General features: G+C 40.5%; 1 protein-coding gene across 1 annotated transcript in view; it reads left to right on the top strand.

Annotated features, from left to right (window-relative positions):
• LOC117558056 (secretory phospholipase A2 receptor-like) overlaps positions 1–20,802 on the top strand; it is a 51,686-nt gene that overhangs the window by 10,494 nt on the left and 20,390 nt on the right. The window contains exon 5 of the mRNA XM_034234018.1: positions 2,082–2,084. Coding sequence (XP_034089909.1) covers positions 2,082–2,084 — 3 coding nt within the window. The remainder of the gene's footprint in view (positions 1–2,081; positions 2,085–20,802) is intronic.

Genomic DNA, 20,802 nt, shown 5'->3' with positions numbered 1-20,802 from the left:
CGCTGTCCGATTCCCTGTGGCACAGGTATTTAAGGTTTGTTTTGTCATCTGATTGAGTGTGTCTGACCCTGAAGGGCAAATGGGTTTTGACTGCTGTACCGCAAGTTTGTTATTGAATGGATAATTGTATGGACCTCACTTTGACGATGCACAAAACCTGCTCAATACATGGAATGTACTTTGTCTATTCCACATCCGATAAACAAGCCTAAGCCATTACAATAACAACACAACCGGTATCTATAAACACAGTAAAGCGCGTCAGCCAACTCATCCCCGGGATTTAAGCCACCATGGAAGCTTTTGTATCGGGCTAAAGCTCCTACATATTGTTATGATATTAGGGTCATGCAGAGTGAGATCGCTATCCCTTTAAGAGAGAGAGAGAGGGGTTGTGGCGCATGCATGTGTGTGTGGGTATGGTAGAGGCGAGAAGTTGAGTGAACGTGTGTTTTTCTGGAAGTGAAAAAGAGGCAGCAGAAGATATAGGTCTATCAAGTATTGTGCAGTGGCGAGCCGTGACTTTTATACCTAGGGTTAAAAAAAAAAAAAAAAAAAAATATATAAAAAATAATATTTAAAAAAAAAAATGTTTTTTTTTATAATGTTTTCAAATATTATTTTTAGAATATCTTAGGCCCTCACAGAGGGCCTAGAGGGCGCTGACGTCTCGCCACTGGTATTGTGTGGTACCAAGAATAACTAAATAAATGCAACGGCCTCCCAAGAAGAGCTCGCTTCTCTCCAGTCATTTCAGTAAAGGGCAGTGGTGTAGTGGGGATTTTTTTACTGGGGGGACGCTATTTTAATTAGGTCATCCCAAACAATGCCACACAAGTGCGCACGCGCGCAGTGCACTCACAAAACGGGCAGACATGCAGGTCCACAGAAACTATACCGGTATGCTTAGTCCTACTTTAGTTACTGTACTTCAAAAAGAAGACGGCGCTGCGCTCAACACACACATAGACTCAAAACCATGGGCACACTGGCACATAAGTTACAACAATTTATAGGCCTACATTGCATAAGCTACAACTAAGCAGACAGCGCTGCTTCTCTCTATCTCCACTTTCAAAATCTATTTAAAACTCATAACAAACAAACAAAATTCCCAAAGTTGTCCTGAAATTAACTTATTAAATAAACGAAACGAAAAATATAGCCTACTAATGCAAACATTGAATCTGGACTTGAAATTATTCTGATTAGGCCTAGCCTACTTTGCAAATAAGCAGACAGCGCTGCTTCACACACACACACACACACACACACACACACACACACACACACACAGCACACACACACACACACACACACACACACACACACACACACACACACACACACACACACATCACACACACACACACACACACCCCTTGCGTTTTGTAAGACTGATAAATCCGAAAATGGATGAACAGCAGCCCAGTTTCCCAGCTTTGCAGTCTATCCACGGGTAGCCTCTTGTTTCCTCTGCCACATGCACGTCCATACCTCTGGGAAAGGTGAACTTGAGCTAGCCAGGGGGACGTTGCTAGCGCAGCTAACGTGCACGTTAGCTAGCATTATTCACATCTTTAGGCGGCTCTTCTGATGATGTAGTACTAGTAGCAGCTTCACCTTGTAGCTTCGGTGCTGCTAGCCTCTTTCTTCTTGTGAATTATATTCTTTTAGAAAAGAAGTCAAGTAAAAAACGTTTTCCTTCCATTATAGAGCTTTTTCGTTAGCGTTTTTTGAGGGAAAGAGCTGCCGCAAAATCGGCGGGCGGTGAGCCTGGCCGTGGGTGTGTCACTGACACACCCCCAGCTCGCTGTGGGGTCACGAGCGTTGATGACGAATCATCATTTTTGAAGGATATCGTTTTTATTTTTTATTATAGGCCATTACTATGAAATGTATTATGTTTTTTGTCATTATTACAACAAATACACACTTGCAACTGATAAGACTGGCAATGATTTTATATTTATTAGACTATTGAAAAAAAGATCATGCTCCAAATAAGTGGGGGTACGGCGTACCCCCGTGTCCAATGCCCCACTACAACCACTGGTAAAGGGGGTTTATTGAACCTGAAGCTGGTTGCTTTCTGCCCTGGGAGGAAACAGAGAGTCATCCCCCTGTTTTCTTCTTCGACTACGGTCTGAGAGCCCGACAGGAAAGTTCAACAATATTATACATATTTATACATTTATGGCTGAAACAAGTAGTCATTTGCTTTTGATGATACATTTTAAGTAGTTTTTAGAGGTTACATTTTTACTAAAAAGTATGTTATAAGTCAGGGGGTGCACATCACTTTTTTGCCCTGGTTCTCAAAGGAGCACCTGGAGATGTTGCTTGGGTGCTCATCCTTAAAAATGAAATAAACTGTAACTTTTGAGGGGTCTTGACTTTATTTGGCCAGACTCACGCGCTGAACACACATGCAGAGGTGAACACAGAACACACATGCAGAGGTGAACACAAGACAACATTAGCACGACCAGTAATCCTACAAGCTGTCATCACTACCCTCCTGACTGTCTTCCTCTCTGTCAGACATGGTAGCTGATGATGTAGGCCTACTTCTTTCTCTCTGGTTGAGTCTGTGATTAGCTGCTTGCATCACAAGTCAACAGCTGCTTTTGGGGAAAGTCTCTGTTGTCATCTTAGACAAGTGGATGTAATCAAATAAGTATGTGAACATAACCAATAACCTACCATAGCCAATAACAAATTAATGTAACTTATTTTATTTGTGTTGTTCATTCATATCTTATTTTACCTTAATATTTATTTATGTTTTTTTTTTATCTCTCCAGTTTTTAAAAAAGGATATTTGTGGTTACTGTCCTATAGTATACATTGGAATGATTTCAAACCTGTTTATATCCCAATAATTATAAAGGAGTGCCTTGGAAATGTGTGTTTACATAAATTGTGACCAAACCGTTTGAACTTAGACTAAAGTGAACTATCTAAACACTCAAGAGTCCTTTACCTCACTGAGCTGTAAGTATCAGCCTCTCAGTCCTGACTGGAGAGGACTCTCCCTCCACATCATTGTAGAAACATCTTCTTCTTATATCCGTTAGAGCAGCTAGCATGGCACCAGATTCTAATAACAAACAGCGCCGTACCGGTGCACCCTCCCTCTCTCCCACGCTCACTCGCATTTTGGCTGAGAGCTGCGGGCGCCAGATAAGCCAACATCCCCCATTTTCATCACTTACAGCGCCCATCGTACAGGGCAAATGAAACGTGTAACCGGGGTGAAAAGGGTGTTACATTACTTAATTATGAATGTTGTTACATCAAGGCCGAAAATTAGGATGAGCACCAACAGTCAAAAATGTTTTTTTCCCTCCCAGAGCTGCCAGCGCAGCGCCTCCACAGATCTGGCGCCCTAGGCAAACATCTATTTACGCCAGCGCTACGGGCCGGCCCTGAGTTCCTATGCAACTCGCAAATATATTTATCTCTCTTCTCTTTTCTCCCTTCTCTCTCTCTTCTCCCTTCTCTCTCCCTCTCTCTCTCTCAATGTTGGTATGCAAATGCGCCTTTTTTCAAATGACACGGTGCTCTTTTTTGGCGGAGGTGCGCATGCGCACCTGCGCACCAGTTATTTGCAGCCCTGGTTATAGTAACACACTTTATTTAAAGTGCACTTTTCACACAAGAGATGTAGCCTACTTTACAAAAAATGCATTAGAAAATAAAACACGGTAAGATGATAGTTAATAGGTAGATGTAATGAAAGCATGTTGTTGCATCAAGGTATGTGCCGGTGGGGTTAAACACGTCATGTATTCCCTGCCCTTCATCAGCCTGAAGGTGGACGCGCTGTGTCCAGAGTCCTACAGGGTTAACTCCCCCGACCAGATCCGACTGCTGGCCATCGCCGACAACTTCCAGCGTCAGTATTCACTCCTGTATCCCGACCACAAACCCCTGCTGCTCTGCCCGGTCAACGAGTGTGGAGTCAGGGTAAAACTGAAAAGGCTAAATCCACTTAAGGCCCTGTGTCCACATAGCTCCTTCTTCTGAGCTGTTTTGCTTTAAAAACATCATATTTACAGTAAAGGGACTGCTAACAGTTAACTGGGAATATACATTTTCCTAATTCTAAAAACAAAATGTTATTCAAGATTCAAGGTGTTATTGTCATGGTCATATTAGCTACAGTGTAGATATGGCAATGAAACACTTAAGTCACAGACTCCTCCAACAGTGCAACATGAATATATTTAGGACATAGAACAAATAAAACAGATAAAATAGTGCAAGACAATGTTTTGAGATGTGCAAGTAAATACAAAACATAATTTATGTTATCCTTTCAATGCAGGTATTTTACTAATTTCATGCAGTATTTTGACAGTGTTTTACCTCATCCAAAGAGAACAGATGTATTGTCAGGTTTAGCCTCAGGGTTGTTCTATTGTTGAGCTGCTCCGGCCTTTCTAACTATATGCAAACACATAATGACTTGAACGTTATCTGATAACTGTTAGCACCAAACATGCGTGACAGCAGTCTGCTCATTCACATGCCATTATTTATTATACTAGACCTGGACTAATAAAAACATAGAAGACAATAAATCAACTATTAAGCAATACTACAATACGTACAAATACTCAGTAACCAGTAAAAGTCCTGCATTTAACATCATTTTGAATATACAAGAGTATAAGCAAAAAAGTGCCGACACTGCTGCAGTTTAACCGAAACTAAATGATGTCCATGAGTACGGCAGACGTCTCACAAGTACCAGCTACTGTCGCAGTAATGAACATGTATTTGTTCTGGTTTTTCTAGTTTATGTTTGGTATTTAAATGATGTACATGTGCGGGAATATTCATGATTCAGGAGTGTATTTATAGAAGGCTATATATATTGTAAATATAAAGTATAATACTATCAAGAATAATTGCAGTATCAGACTACAAAACATCTTTACAGTATCACACTGTAACCAAAACAGTAAAGCTGTTGTACTCTAACATATCTTTACAATAAAGGTACTGTTAACAGTTAACTGGGAATATACAATGCAATGTCTAACAGGGTGATTACAGTTACATCATAACATATAGACTTAAGTGTTGGGGAAACATTTTCCTAGGCCCATAACTTTGACCCAGGTGATCAGTCTGTCCTGACTCACTGAGCACAGGCACCTGTAGCCTTGGCTGCTCTGCTCTCAGTGTCCTGTCTCCCTGTTCCTGCCTGTTGGCGTCAGCTGATAGAGGTGTTATTGTGCTTTGTCTATTTTATCTTGTTATGGACAATGTTGATTATCCTCTCAGAGCTAAATACATGGGTCTGGGGTAGAGATCGTCAGAATTGGTTTGGCAACCGCCGTGTCAACTCGTGGCACACGACATGTCTTGTGAATTCTCCGGCCGAAGCTCCAAATAAACCATCAGTGTTTGCCATCAAAGTCCCTGCTCTCCTCGTGTCTCTCTGAGTCTCTTCTTCATTGCTTTAGAAGTTTCCATCGCATTAAGGAGCAAGAATTGAGCATTAATTACCTTTAATTTTATATTTGAGTACATATTCCTAATAATAATCACAAATGTTGTGCTTTTACATAATGTGGTATTTTGACAGTGTTGTTGATTTCCAAAGAGAACAGATGTATTGTCAGGTTTAGCCTCAGGGTTGTTCTATTGTTGAGCTGCTCCGGCCTTTCTAACTATATGCAAACACATAATGACTTGAACTTTATCTGATAACTGAAAGCACCAAACATGCGTGACAGCAGTCTGCTCATTCACATGCCATTATTTATTAAACTAATAAAAACTGGACTTATAAAAAACATAGAAGACAATAAATCAACTCTTAAGCAATACTACAAATACGTACAAATACTCAGTAACCAGTAAAAGTCCTGCATGTAACATAATTTTGAATATACAAGAGTATAAGCAAAAAAGTGCAGACACTGCTGCAGTTTGACATTTCATTGCATGGTTCTTTATAACGCTAGAGTTGCTTGATATCATGAAAAGCTCGGAAACTGGTGACAATATTAATACTGGAGCACTGCAACTATTAAGACAGCTCTAAATGATGTCCATGAGTACGGCAGACGTCTCACAAGTACAAGCTACTGTCGCAGTAATGAACATGTATTTGTTCTGGTTTTTCTAGTTTATGTTTGGTATTTAAATGATGTACATGTGCGGGAATATTCATGATTCAGGAGTGTATTGTAGAAGGCTATATTTAGTATATTGTAAATATAAAGTATAATACTATCAAGAATAATTGCAGTATCAGACTACAAAACATCTTTACAGTATCACACTGTTACCAAAACAGTAAAGCTGTTGTACTCTAACATATCTCTACAATAAAGGTACTGTTAACAGTTAACTGGGAATATACAATGCAATGTCTAACAGGGTGATTACAGTTACATCATAACATATAGACTTAAGGAGCAAGTATTGTGCATTAATCACCTTAAATGTTATATTTGAGTATATGTTCCTCATTATAATCACAAAATGTTGTGCTTTCACATAATGTGGTATTTTGACAGTGTTGTTGATCTCCAAAGAGTCAGGTTTAGCCTCGGGGTTGATCTATTGTTGTGCTGCCTCCGGACTTACTAACTATGCAAACACATAGAGATTTGAATGTTTTATCTGAAATCTGTTAGCAACAAACATGCAGTCTGCTCATTCGCATGCCATTATTAATTAAACTAAACCTGGGCAGGAAAAAAAGGCCTCCAAATGGTCCAGAATGCTGCTGCAAGACTGTTAACCAGGTCAAGCAGGATGACACACATTACACACATTTTAAAATCCTTACATTGGCTCCCCACTCGTTTTAGAATTGATTTGAAGGTTCTGGTTATTACATATAGAGCCCTGCGTGGAAATGCACCGGAGTATATAAGTGACCTTCTCCATCCTTACATTGCCAGTAGGTCCCTTAGGTCTTCAGACCAGGGCTTACTGGCTGTCCCACGGTCTCGTTTAAAAACTAAAGGTGACCGTGCCTTTCAGGTGGAACTCCAACACTGTGGAGCTCTCTCCCTAATCAAATCAAATCAAGTTTTATTTATACAACACATTTATAAACAATTTTTGGTCGAGCCAAAGTGCTGTACATATAATACAAATAGCCTACAGTAGAGACACTACTTGGACGCCTTTTCAGCTCTGTTTCTTACTATATTCTTCCTACCCCGTTACCTTGAACTATTCTAGGAGAGTGTGTTGACGTTGACTCGTTGGGCTTTTCCTCCTGTACTTGTTTGTTCCCCAGTTCTTTCCTTTAACTGAATCTAGGAGAGGGCATTTAGGCCTCTCTACTTCCTGCTTTTGATTAGTTTAGTTTTTCACCCCCTTTCCCTTGAACTAATTTAAACGGGAGAGTGCATTTACGTAGTCACGTTGTGCCTCTCGGCGTATACTTTGACTTTCTGTCTCTTTGGAGAGTGCTAGTACGTTGGATACGTTGGGCCTTTTCACTGTTGTCCCTCTTCACTAGTATCCCCTGTCCCCTCTTCATAATTTCCACACTATTCTAAGGGGAAGCATGATGGTGCCTTTTCATTTCAATTTCTGGCTTTGTGTTTCTTCACCTCTTACTCGTTTAATATTTAGGAGAGTGCATTTACGTAGTCACGTTGTGCCTCTCTTCCTCTGTTTCTGGCTGTTCTTTTCATACCCTTGTTTCTCAGAGAAGAGAAGAAATACTATTCTAAAAAGGAGCTGACACATGGTGTCTCTTCACTTGTAGACTTGAGGGGTCAGAGTTCATATGGTGAGGGATTCCATGATCGGTATGCGCCGGCCTGTGCCTTTACCTTGGACTTCTGGTAGAACTGCTCGGGTCTTGATAGATTGAGTGGGGAAGTTCAGGAGATCAGGAGATCCCTATAGACATCCGCTCTGCAGTCTCTGTAGAAGCTTTTAAAAAACTACTGAATACCTATCTTTTTACATTGGCTTTTATTTCTATTTGAAATGTGTGTGATGTGTTCTGTTATTATATTTGTTCCTTTCAGGATTCCACGTCGTCTGTGTTTTGTTTTTACCTTACATTTCTCCTCATGTGGTTATTGTATTCATGTTTCTGTGAAACCATTTGAACTTTTGTTCTTACTTGTGAAGCACTTTATGAATTATATTTCTTTGAAAGGTACTATAATAAATAAACGTATTATTTGTATTATTATTATTATTATTTATGAAACTAAACCTGGACTAAAACAACATAAAGAACAACGAAGCAAATACAAATTTTTCTTATAATTTCTATTTCTCAATCTTGAATATCAAGCCATGCCAGAGACATGGATCTAGAGATGTAAAAGTTAGTCTGCCTTTCGTTCCACCTCTCTTGTCCGGACTCAAATACAGCGGAGGAAATAATGATGTGATCCCTTGCCGATTTTGTAAGTTTAACCACTTACAAAGAAATTAACAGTTTATAATTTTAATGGTAGGTTTATTTTACTAACAAGAGACAGAATATAAAAAAGGATATCCAGAAATGTACATCATATAAGAGATATCAATTAATTTGCATTAAGTTGTGGGAAATAAGTTGGACACACGATAAAGGAAATGTTCAAATTCGGCTCTGATCGTAACAACATCGGGCCATTCGTGAGGGCATCTTAAGCCATCGTATGACCGCCGGTGGAGTTTCTCAGGCTCCGGCAGCAACTTCGTGAGCAGTGGCAAAATCTTTGGCATGCCAAAAAATTGCCAAAATACCATACGAAGGTTCATTTTCGTGTTGAATTAGTGTGTCCATTTTGCCCTTCGTAAGGCCATCATGAGGGCATCTTGTCAAATCGTGTCGTTTACTTTGTGTGATCATCGGTGCCATCGGGCATTTTTCGCCTCACGAAGACAATACGAAGGAAACAAGAAGCTGCCCGATTGTCTTAGGAAGGCAACACGACTACGTGAAGCCCTCACAATGCCGTCGTGTAGTCATCGTATTATAGTACAATGACATCGAGATGGGACCACGCCACGGTATCGGCGAAGACAGCCGAATTTGAGTAGCTCAAGTGTTTCCCATGTGTCATGGTAACGTGGACGTATTAAAAGGCCAGCCTCAGAGCATCTTCCCTCAGTCAGTCCTGAGAAACTCTACAGAGCAGAGGCGCTTCAATCACAATTAATCACAAATGCTCAATCGAAGTCAGTAGCAGTGATGATACCTGTAGTAAGCAGGTGAAAACAGGAGCATGAGGACACGGTGTGCTATGTTTCCTTGCAGATCGCTTCTCTGGTTGTTTTTATTGCACAACAAAATCATGTAAACATATTATGTAAATAACCCAATTTGTGTTCTGTGAAGCTGAAAAGGATATTACCCTTGTTTTTGTTACTTTCGTTGCAGTTGTATGTCTTAAATGTAATTGATGTTAAAGGTGGGGGTATGTAATTTTGGAGAAACCAGCTCGAGTGCGCTAGAATTTGAAAGTACACGACAGGAAAAAATCTGCCTCTTCCTTCAGACTTCCTTACAGAGCCCCTCCTCCAACACACTTGAACGCGCACATGACCAATGAGGGCACGAGATAAGTTTGTGCACAGATGGAAGGCTGACAGGCAGGTAGGCCATCCAGTTACTTTAGCCGGGCCGGCTCAGATGATTGGTCGTGCTTTTTACAGCGCCACGGCTTCCACAGATGACATTTTTTTATGTATTTATTGTCAAAGCATTTAATATATTCATCGCTATCGGGATGTTAAGAGCATTCCATGGAATATAACAACAAATAACCCCACCTTTAACTTCCTGTTTTATTTAGATGCTTTTATTTTGAAGGCGAGTTTACGCTGTTGACAGGAAATTGTTGTTGCTACGGAAACAACATGACGAAGATAAGTAATATCTTCTAAATATAAAGACGGAAGAAAGTAAAGAATAACGTGTATGTTTAAATGTTAGCACCCCCCGAAGAGGCACAAGCTCTTACATTGAGTATGGATACATTCTAATCAGGGGTGGAGAACCTCCGGCCCCCGGGCCGTATACGGCCCGCGAGAAAATTTGATACGGCCCCTCGAGGTAACACACGCAAAAAATAAAAAAAATAAAGAAATCTAGACCGCAAAATAATTAAACAAGCGAGTGCCTGTTTTTCCTGGCCAAGTCAGGGTACTAAGATTTACATTACATTACATTACATTACAATTGCATTTAGCTGACGCTTTTATCCAAATTTAGTAATTCTATTGCTTGAAGTGGAGTCGAAAGAGATGAGTAATAAGATAAGATAATGGGATAATGTGTTTGTAATGGGATCAAAAAACAACAACTGTCAAACCCTTTAAAGCATTGGAAACCTAACAACATGAAGTTCTATTAATGTAAAAGACACATCATTGTGGCGACTATTTCTTTGTTCCTATAGTCAACTAAATGGTAATAACATTTTTTTAACAAAGTTGAAGTCTCAAATATGTAATTCAGCTACTTGCTTATTATTTGCCTACGCAAACAATTGTTGCGTCTGACCTTTTTGCATGACAGATGACAAGTATGCAGGTCCCCCCGCTCTAGAAGGACCATGAAAGGCAGGTCTGAAGTTTGCCAATGGACTTCTGAATCATTCAGAGGAGGCTTGAGATACGATGATGTGGTCAGATGAGACCTACATCGAGATCTTTGGCATCAACTCGACACGCCGTGATTGGAGGAAGAGAAATGCTGACTATAACCCCAGAACACCATCCCCACCGTCAAGCATGGAGGTGGAAACATTATGCTTTGGGGGTGTTTCTCTGCTAAGGGGACAGGACGACTTCACTGCATCGAGGAGAGGATGCACGGGGCCATGTACCGTGAACTCTTGGCCGATAGCATCCTTCCCTCAGCCAGGACACTGACAATGGGGTCATGTCTTCCAGCAGGACAATAAACCTAACATACGGCCAAGGCAACGAAGGAGTGGCTAAGAAGAAGCACACTTAGGTGATGGAGGGGCCGAGCCAGTCTCCAGACCTTAATCCCATAGAAAATCTGTTGAGGGAGCTGAAGCTTCGAGATGCCAAGCATCAGCCTCAAAACCTTCAGGGATTTGGAGAGGGATCTTCAGAGAGGAAGAAAAATCCTTCCTGAGATGTTCACAAACCTGGAGACCAACTACAAGAAGCGTCTGACCTCTGTCTGTCCAACAAGGGTTTCTTCTCCACCAAGTACTAAGACAAGTGTTGCAAGGGGATCAATACTTATTTCCCACAGTTAGATGCAAATCAATTTAATCTTTTATATAATGTCAATTTCTGAATTTTCTTTTTGATATTCTTATTCTCTCTTTTAAAATAAAGAATCATTAAAAATATAGACTGTTAATTTATTTGTAAGTAGGGTAAACTTACAAAATCAGAAAGGGATCAATACTTATTTCCTCCACTGTGTGTCCTCCTGTTGGGTTGAAATGTAGAAGATGTTTGGCCTGGATGACAAGACGCTTTTTTTTCAAACAATGTAGGTAAGATTTTTTAGCCTATAAAGTTATTTTGAAAAGTGAGGTTTGAAAACATAAAGCTTTTTTAATTGTAAAGCTGCTCTAAACATTCTGAATGTGTCTCAGTTCATGTTGGTTTGCAGTAAACACCATCAGAGGGTGAACATGGACTCAAGCCTTGCCGGGACAATAAAACCCTTTTGAGTAGCTACAACAAAGCGTTTGAAACAGGTATCCAGACACAAAGAAAATAAAGTTTGTGTAACATTAAAGCATGAACACATGTTTTACTAGAATAACCCAAAGTATGAAGCTAGAAGTTAGAGCAATAATTATTTCAATGGTTTTGTGATCTTTTAAATGTATTAGCTTGTAAACTGTAAAGGTTTCTCATTATATGAAATGATCAGTGTTGTTTCAGACTTTTTGTATTTTTTTTGTTTATGGGCATGAATTTGGTTTTCCTGCTGTGCATCACCAGTCCTACGCCCACATTACTCTATTGGTCCTACCTTGTAAATGCATGTGCAAATGTAAGTAAATAAGCCTGATGTAAAAAAGGTGTCAGTTCCATATCCACTTTGCATTTGACCTAATGTATAATATAAACAGCTGCACATCTGCAGTCTCTGTCCAAAAGAGAGGAACAGGGAAGAGACAAGGATGGAAAACAGTTCTTCTGATCATCATCGCCCTTTCAGGTCATTATTATTTTTATTTAAAATATATTATCTCATTAGCAATTTTTAGTACTTTCTATTTTGGTTTCCCACTGACAATTACTTAAGTTCTTTAATTTACAGTTTAACTTTAATGTAATTTGGAGAAGTTGGTTCAGTAATTGATATTGAATCTAATCAAAGTGTCTGTGTCTCTGCAGGGCTGAGCGCTGTCTCCTCACATGCTGAACGTCAGTACCATTTTGTTTCTGAAGCAAAGACCATGTCTGAAGCACAGAGATACTGCAGAGAGAAACACACAGACCTGGCCACTGTAGACAGCATGGAGGTTGTGAAGCTCCTGAACGACATGGCAGGGCCAATACAACCAAGTGAGGTCACTTTCTCTGTCTTTCAATTCAAATGACTTACATTTCTTTTAGAGTTACATTTAAAAAGGAGAGATTATTACAGAAAGCTAAACCTGTTTTAAAGTCCTATGGGAACCTGAGTATTAAAACAGAGTTGAACATGTTTAAGCCAAAGCTATAGCATGAAACCCTGTAATAAAGTGGAAGAGGTTCAGAGTAACAAGGCTGTGAATGAATGTTGACTTGAGGGGATTCCCTTTAGATCACCACGTACCAAGGCTGGTCTCATGAAGGCAAACCTTCTCTTTATTAAACATACACATTTTCTTCAGCAGCAGCTTTAAAAGCTTCAACAGGATGTAATAAATATAACAATTTATTGCTTTCAGTCAGCCTGGATAGGGCTGCACGATGACCGGGACACCTGGAGGTGGTCGATGTCAGACCCAAACTTCTACGGACCGGGGGAGACGGAGTTCAGACCAAGGAAGCATGGGGAACCAAGCAACGGGCACGATGAACAATGCACATTTCTTCATCGTGATGGAACATGGCATGATTATGATTGTAATAACGCCCTCAAGTCGGTCTGCTTTGATGTCACAGGTAAGAATATAAACTTAAAATTAATATAACACATTTAAAATCATATTTTAAGCTTCTGAAATACAATGCATTGATCTTTATCTAACTAGCGGTTCCCAACCTTTTTTCTTTGTGACTTTTTTTCTTTTGTTAGCAGTTCCACTAAAGACATTTCCCTTTTCACTAAAATTCTCACATGGTTTCATTTAAATGATAACGTACTGTAAAAGGAAATGATATATACAATACTTTGCTAACTTGTTTCAGAATTGTAGTTACGTTTCACATCTTATACATCTGTGCTAAACAGAATAAGAACAATATAGAATCAATATAATTTGAATGAAGCTTTAACCTGTAACACAGTATCTTCACATCGTTGTACTCCTGCTTTTACTAAAATACCTGAATATTCCACCACTGATACTACTAGAGTTTCTTGCCAACATTCATGTGTTGAAAAACCCCAGAACTACAAATTACAAAGTACAAATGTGTGGGATTTAAATGTAATATTTTATATTATAAAGGCATCAATACCACCAGAGATGTGGCATTGATGTCAGGCTGTATGTCGTGGTGCCGCTCTACTCAGCTTCTCTGGGGTCCATTTTCAGGGCCGAATGCAGCATTTGTCCCCATTGAGAGCCCAATGAACTGGACTGATGCCCAGAGCTACTGCAGAGAAAACCACACAGACCTGGCCAGTGTGAGAACCCAGCAGAGAACCAGCAGATTGTTGATCTGTTACCTGAAGGGGGGGTTTGGATCGGCCTTTACAGAGACTCCTGGAAGTGGTCCGATGGAAGCAACTCCTCCTTCAAGTACTGGAAAGTAAATGAACCTAACTACAGTGCTTCAAAGGTTTGTGTGGCTGCAGCTTTTGACAACTCTGGAAAATGGGAGGACGCGGACTGTGGAGTGGAGAAACCATTCATCTGCTACGGACGTGAGTAAAATTCACAGCTACGTCAAAGCAAGTGATGATATTGAGTCTGTTGAAAAAGAAGACACCATAAACGTTGTGACTGATGAAGTTTGTTTGTGTTTCTAGCTGTGCCTGTTTCAATGCAAGTGATAAAGGTGAGGGTGAAGAAACCAACGGTGTGGATCTGAACGATCAAGCTTTTCTGGATGCGATGTTGGTGGAGGTAATCATGTTTTCTACTTTTATGCAAAAACATCACCAGAAAGGAAATTCCCATGACATGAGAACAAGAGACGAAAGAGGTAGGAAACAAAGAACTATTAAAGAATAATGAATTCAACGAAAGAAAATGCAGTAAATGAATTTCAATACGAATGAAATGGACCAAGATGACCATGAATGAAATTCTATATCCAATATAGTATTCAATACTTTGGCCACAAATAACAGGACCCAAGCATTTAGTAAGAAGACGTGTAAATATGTGCAGAAGTAAATAGCAGAAACTTAGCCACATGCCACCAAATGCATTAGGAACATGTACAAATACTATTCCATAACCTGAGGTAAGCCTTTACACTGGAAGAAATAAGGGGAACAGCTACCATTTCAGATGAGTGAGCTAAAGAGAAATCATCTGTTTTTACTGGAACGATAATGATAATGAGTTTTTGTGTCTCAGGCGAAAAAGAACCTAAGGGCCCAGGGATTGGACGACAACGTCCAAGTGGCCTGGAGGAAGCAGCCGGATGGACAAGTCTTCCACGAGGAGGAGAGAGAAGAAGAGGGATGAGCTCTAAAGCTGAATTGCTGTGTGTGATTTTTATCAGAGAAAAGTGCATTCTTTCCTCAAAGTCCTCGTGTTACAGAATTCAGCTGCAACAATGATCTGAATAATCTATCAGTAGTGAGATAAGAATAAGGGTTGTAATGTTTTCTATATGGTTTTGAAGTTATATTGTTGGGGTGGTTAACTGTTCATGTATCTGCTTGACCTGCGAAAAACTGGATTTATTTTCCGATTTTGTGACTTTTTATATGTTTCTTTCAGATAAATATAATGAGACATTTTAAATAATATTATATTTAATAGAGGGCAATTCCAGGAAATCTTATTACCAATTAACATGATGACCTCTAATGCATCTTTAAAGTCATTTCATACAACAATTAATTCTTCATTTGAAACTAATATTTTATCCTAAAAATGTGTTGTGCAATTACTCACTGTTATTAATATCTTCAATTGAGTTAAACATTGTGTTTATTGCTCCTTTTCTTAGGGATGCAAACTTTAAGATATGTTCCTAAATTGGTGAATCAGCTTCCAGAATATGAAGATGTAAATGTTTCTCTTGCTATGTGGTCATAAACTGAATCTCTTCGGGTTTTAATTCCCTCTGGCTGTGGGATTATAACAGGCATTTTACTCTTTTGTGTGACATTTGATAGATTAGATGTTATTAGATTATAAATTAAGATATTAAATAAAATTGATTACCTTTAACGTTCAAACAAATTAAATATCAGTTTTCGTTGCATGTATGTAATGTGAGGATATCTTCAAATAATTTAAATAGAAAATAATTAATTGTACTATTTTCATCCTTATTAAGGATATAAACTTGAAGCAAATGTCCTTAAATTATCTATAACCGTTTTACGTTACTCAAACACCCTTCTGGCAACAATGCTGAATATTCGCTGGTTCCAGCTTCTTAACTATTATTATAAGATTTGATGTTGTTTTTTGTCATGATGAAATTAATATTCTGTTTTAAAAAGATAATCACGATGCAGAATAAACTATATCCAATAAAGAGATTATTTATTTGAATTATTTATTCAATGATTTCTCACATGTTGGATTATTGGTTATTGGCCAGAATGGTAATTTCCCTGATTTTAGACACTTTTTAGCCAACTGACTCTCAATGTAGATATATAGATATCTGTTGTCCTTTATTCAAGAAAATATATATTTACATCACACATTATATACACACAACACCTTGACATCAGGGGTACATAGGTACAGACACAGTAACTAAAAAGTGAACATATATATACTGTATAAACTTAGTACATTTACTTTAGCCTGTCGCGTAGGGGCCGGAGATGAGAGTTCATGTTTGGGTTTTGGGCTGTCACAATTGGGTGTTATTCACTGTGTGTGCCATAGGGTGTCGCTGTAGGATTCCCTATGGCACAGGTATTTAAGGTTTGTTTTGTCACCTGATTGAGGTGTTTTACTCATTTCATGCAGTATTTTGACAGTGTTGTGGATCTCCAAGGAGAACAGATGTATTGTCAGGTTTAGCTCGGAGTTGATCGATTGTTGAGCTGCTTCAGCCTTACTAACTATATGCAAACACAGATTGATTTGAATGTTTTATCTGAAATCTGTAAGCAACAAACATCAGAATCAGAAACGGGTTTATTGCAGGTTCACACGTACGAGGAATTTGACTTGTCATAAAATATAAAACAAAAAATTAAAAAGACTACACAGATAGCGAACTATATTAAGAACACTGTAAAAAATATGGATAGATAGCAATAAAATAAAGCAGTAATTTACAGCGAAATAGAATGCAGTGAATTATAGAATATAAAATACGAAATATGTGCAGTAAGCAATATTTGAACAATATTTGGACATTGTGTGCATTAATGTAATGCGTATAGAGTCTGCGTTATGACTGAGGTAAAGTGTCAGTGGGGGGGCCGGGCCTTGTTTAAGAGGCCGGTAGCGAAGGGGAAGAAACTGTTCAGGTGGCGAGAGGTTTTGGTCCCGATGGAGCGCAGCCTCCTGCCAGAGGGGAGGGGGGTGAACAGTTTGTGTCCAGGGGTCGGCCACTATCTGCCCGCTACGAGGCGGGAGGTCGTGGAGGGATGGCAGATTGCAGCCGATCACCTTGTCTGCAGAGCGGACGACACGCTGCAGCCTGCCCTTATCCTTGGCTGTGGCTGCGGCGTACCAGATGGTGATGGAGGAGGTGAGGATGGACTCCATGATGGAGGGGTAGAAGTTCACCATCATTGTCTTTGGCAGGTTGCATTCTTCAGCTGCCTCAGGAACAACATCCTCTGCTGGGCTTTTTTGATTAGGGAGCAGCTGTTATGCTCCCATTTGAGGTCCTGGGCGATGATGGTGCCCAGGAAGCGGAAAGACTCCACAGCAGTTACTGGGGAGTCACACAGAGTGATGGGGGCGGGTGGGGCTGCGTTCTTCCTAAAATCTACAACCATTTCCACTGCCTTGAGAGCATTGAGCTCTAGGTGATTGTCCCTGCACCAAGTCACCAGATGGTCCCAGACTCGTCCCCACCAGAGATAAGTCCGATGAGCGTGGTGTCGTCTGCGAATTTCAGGACCTTGACAGACTGGTGACTAGAGGTGCAGCTGTTGGTGTACAGGGAGAGAGCAGAGGGGAAAGAACGCAGCCTTGAGGAACCAGTGCTGATGGTCCGGGGGTCAGAGACGTGTTTCCCCAGCCTCACGTGCTGCTTCCTGTCAGACAGGAAGTCAGTGATCAACCAGCAGGTGGAGTAGGGCACGTGCAGCTGAGCTTGTCGTGCAGCAGCGCCGGGATTATGGTGTTGAAGGCAGAGCTGAAGTCCACAAACAGGATCCTGGCGTAGTAGTTTCCTGCTGTGTCCAGGTGCTGGAGGAGGAAGTGAAGGGCCATGTTGACAGCATCGTCCACAGACCTGTTGGCTCTGTAGGTGAACTTCAGGGGGTCCAGGAGGGGGTCTGTGATGGATTTTAGGTGTGATAGGACAAGGCGCTCAAAGGACTTCATAACCACAGAGGTCAGGGCGACGGGTCTGTAGTCGTTTAATCCTGAGATCCTGTTTTCTTGGGAACCGGGATGATGGTGGACTGCTCATTCTCATGCCATTATTTATGAAACTAGACCTGGACTAAAAAACATAAAGAACAACGAAGCAATTATAATTTATATTTCTCAATCTTGAATATCAAGCCATGCCAGAGACATGGATCTAGAGATGGAAAAGTTAGTCTGCCTTTCGTTCCACCTCTCTTGTCCGGACTCAAATACAGCGGAGGAAATAATGATTTGATCCCTTGCCGATTTTGTAAGTTTAACCACTTACAAAGAAATTAACAGTTTATAATTGTAATGGTAGGTTTATTTTACTAACAAGAGACAGAATATAAAAAAGGATATCCAGAAATGTACATCATATAAGAGATATCAATTAATTTGCATTAAGTTGTGGGAAATAAGTTGGACACACGATAAAGGAAATGTTCAAATTCGGCTCTGATCGTAACAACATCGGGCCATTCGTGAGGGCATCTTAAGCCATCGTATGACCGCCGGTGGAGTTTCTCAGGCTCCGGCAGCAACTTCGTGAGCAGTGGCAAAATCTTTGGCATGCCAAAAAATTGCCAAAATACCATACGAAGGTTCATTTTCGTGTTGAGTTAGTGTGTCCATTTGCCCTTCGTAAGGCCATCGTGAGGGCATCTTGTCAAATCGTGTCGTTTACTTTGTGTGATCATCGGTGCCATCGGGCATTTTTCGCCTCACGAAGACAATACGAAGGAAACAATAAGCTGCCCGATTGTCTTAGGAAGGCAACACGACTACGTGAAGCCCTCACAATGCCGTCGTGTAGTCATCGTATTATAGTACAATGACATCGAGATGGGACCACGCCACGGTATCGGCGAAGACAGCCGAATTTGAGTAGCTCAAGTGTTTCCCATGTGTCATGGTAACGTGGACGTATTAAAAGGCCAGCCTCAGAGCATCTTCCTCAGTCAGTCCTGAGAAACTCTACAGAGCAGAGGCGCTTCAATCACAATTAATCACAAATGCTCAATCGAAGTCAGTAGCAGTGATGATACCTGTAGTAAGCAGGTGAAACAGGAGCATGAGGACACGGTGTGCTATGTTTCCTTGCAGATCGCTTCTCTGGTTGTTTTATTGCACAACAAAATCATGTAAACATATTATGTAAATAACCCAATTTGTGTTCTGTGAAGCTGAAAAGGATATTACGTTTTTGTTACTTTCGTTGCAGTTGTATGTCTTAAATGTAATTGATGTTAAAGGTGGGGTATGTAATTTTGGAGAAACCAGCTCGAGTGCGCTAGAATTTGAAAGTACACGACAGGAAAAAATCTGCCTCTTCCTTCAGACTTCCTTACAGAGCCCCTCCTCCAACACACTTGAACGCGCACATGACCAATGAGGGCACGAGATAAGTTTGTGCACAGATGGAAGGCTGACAGGCAGGTAGGCCATCCAGTTATTTTAGCCGGGCCGGCTCAGATGATTGGTCCGTAATGTTCTGCACAACATCACATGGGTAAAATGAGCTTATTGTTGCCCTGCAAAATCACATTTGGTGTATTTCCAAAAAGCTGTGAAAATACACCTATATCAGTCATGTCCTGTAAAATAGCATTTTGTGTTTATTTCCATCATTCAGGCAAATACACATATATTTGTCCGCTCCAGGAGCTTCAAAGTGCAGACCTCTGAGCCCTGTAAAATATTATTATTCCGACCGCCAAGCACCGGCATGTGGACCCGGGCAGGAGGCCCAAAAGTACCCCAAAATAGTGTTCCATAAGGCGGGTAGAGTCCCCTGATAACTCTCCTTGCATTCCTCCAGAGTCAGAAAAAGTCTAAGTTAACTTTTGGAAGAATCAGAGAAAAGGGTGAAAATGGATAAATTGTATCCGAAAATAGTGTCTCTTAAGGCGGTAGAGTCCCCTGACAACTCCCCTACATTCCTCCAGAGTCAGAAAAGTACAGTAACTTTTGGAAGAACCAGAGAAAAGGGTGAAAATGATAAATTGTATCCGAAAATAGTGTCTCTAAGGGGTAGAGTCCCTGACAACTCTCCCTACATTCCTCCAGAGTCAGAAAAGTTTAAGTAACTTTTGGAAGAACCAGAGAAAGGGGTGAAAATGGATAAATGTATCCGAAAATAGTGTTCCATAGGCGTGGAGAGTATGCCCAAACTCCCCTTGCATTCCTCCAGAGTCAGAAAAAGTATAAATTAACTTTTGGAAGAACCAGAGAAAGGGGTGAAAATGGATAAAATGTATCCGAAAATAGTGTCTCATTATTCCGTGATAACTCCCCTTGAATTCCTCCAGAGACCAGTTCAAAAACTTAAAGTTTTGTAAGAACCATGATTGGGGGTCCTCCAGGCACAATTGTATCCGATCCAAAGTGCTCATGCAGCGGATGCATTCCTCCATGATTTCCCCATCATGTGAAATAGGCCGTTTTTTTCTAAGTGCTCTCAAAAACCGGGTTTCTGATTTCGTGCAGATGGTAGCTTGGAAAAGATGAATTAATTTTTTGACGGAGGAAGGGAGGTCTCGATTCCCCTCTCCGTTGTAAAAATGCAACGGGGTAGTGCAAATGTCTCCGGGGCTTCCGCCGGAAGCGCCGAAGACTTGAGCTTTTGTGAGCCCCTGCTCCGTTGGCACTTAGCCATTTTTTCGAGAATTTTTTTAAACTTCATTTTTGATTATTTTAAGATATAATTGACCGTTTTATTTTTTTTTTGCTTTCCACGGGTGGGGGGCATGGCAGGCCGCATATGATCTCCCAAATTTGGCCTGGAACCTCCGGGAATTGTGTCCATTTCATCCACATGTGACTACCCATTACATGTACATGAAATGGACGCGACCAAATGTGGCAGCAGGTTCACTGCTGTAAGCAGGGTCCCACACTCACAGGCAGAGATCCAGGGTGATGCACATGGCTTTTTTACCCGGAATGAGTGTGTGAAAGCTGGTAAAGTACTGTA

This window comes from Gymnodraco acuticeps, unplaced genomic scaffold, assembly GCF_902827175.1.
Source record: "Gymnodraco acuticeps unplaced genomic scaffold, fGymAcu1.1, whole genome shotgun sequence".
NCBI lineage: Eukaryota > Metazoa > Chordata > Actinopteri > Perciformes > Bathydraconidae > Gymnodraco > Gymnodraco acuticeps.
The sequence above is the reverse complement of the archived record's forward strand: the minus strand, read 5'-3'. Positions and strand labels throughout refer to the sequence as shown.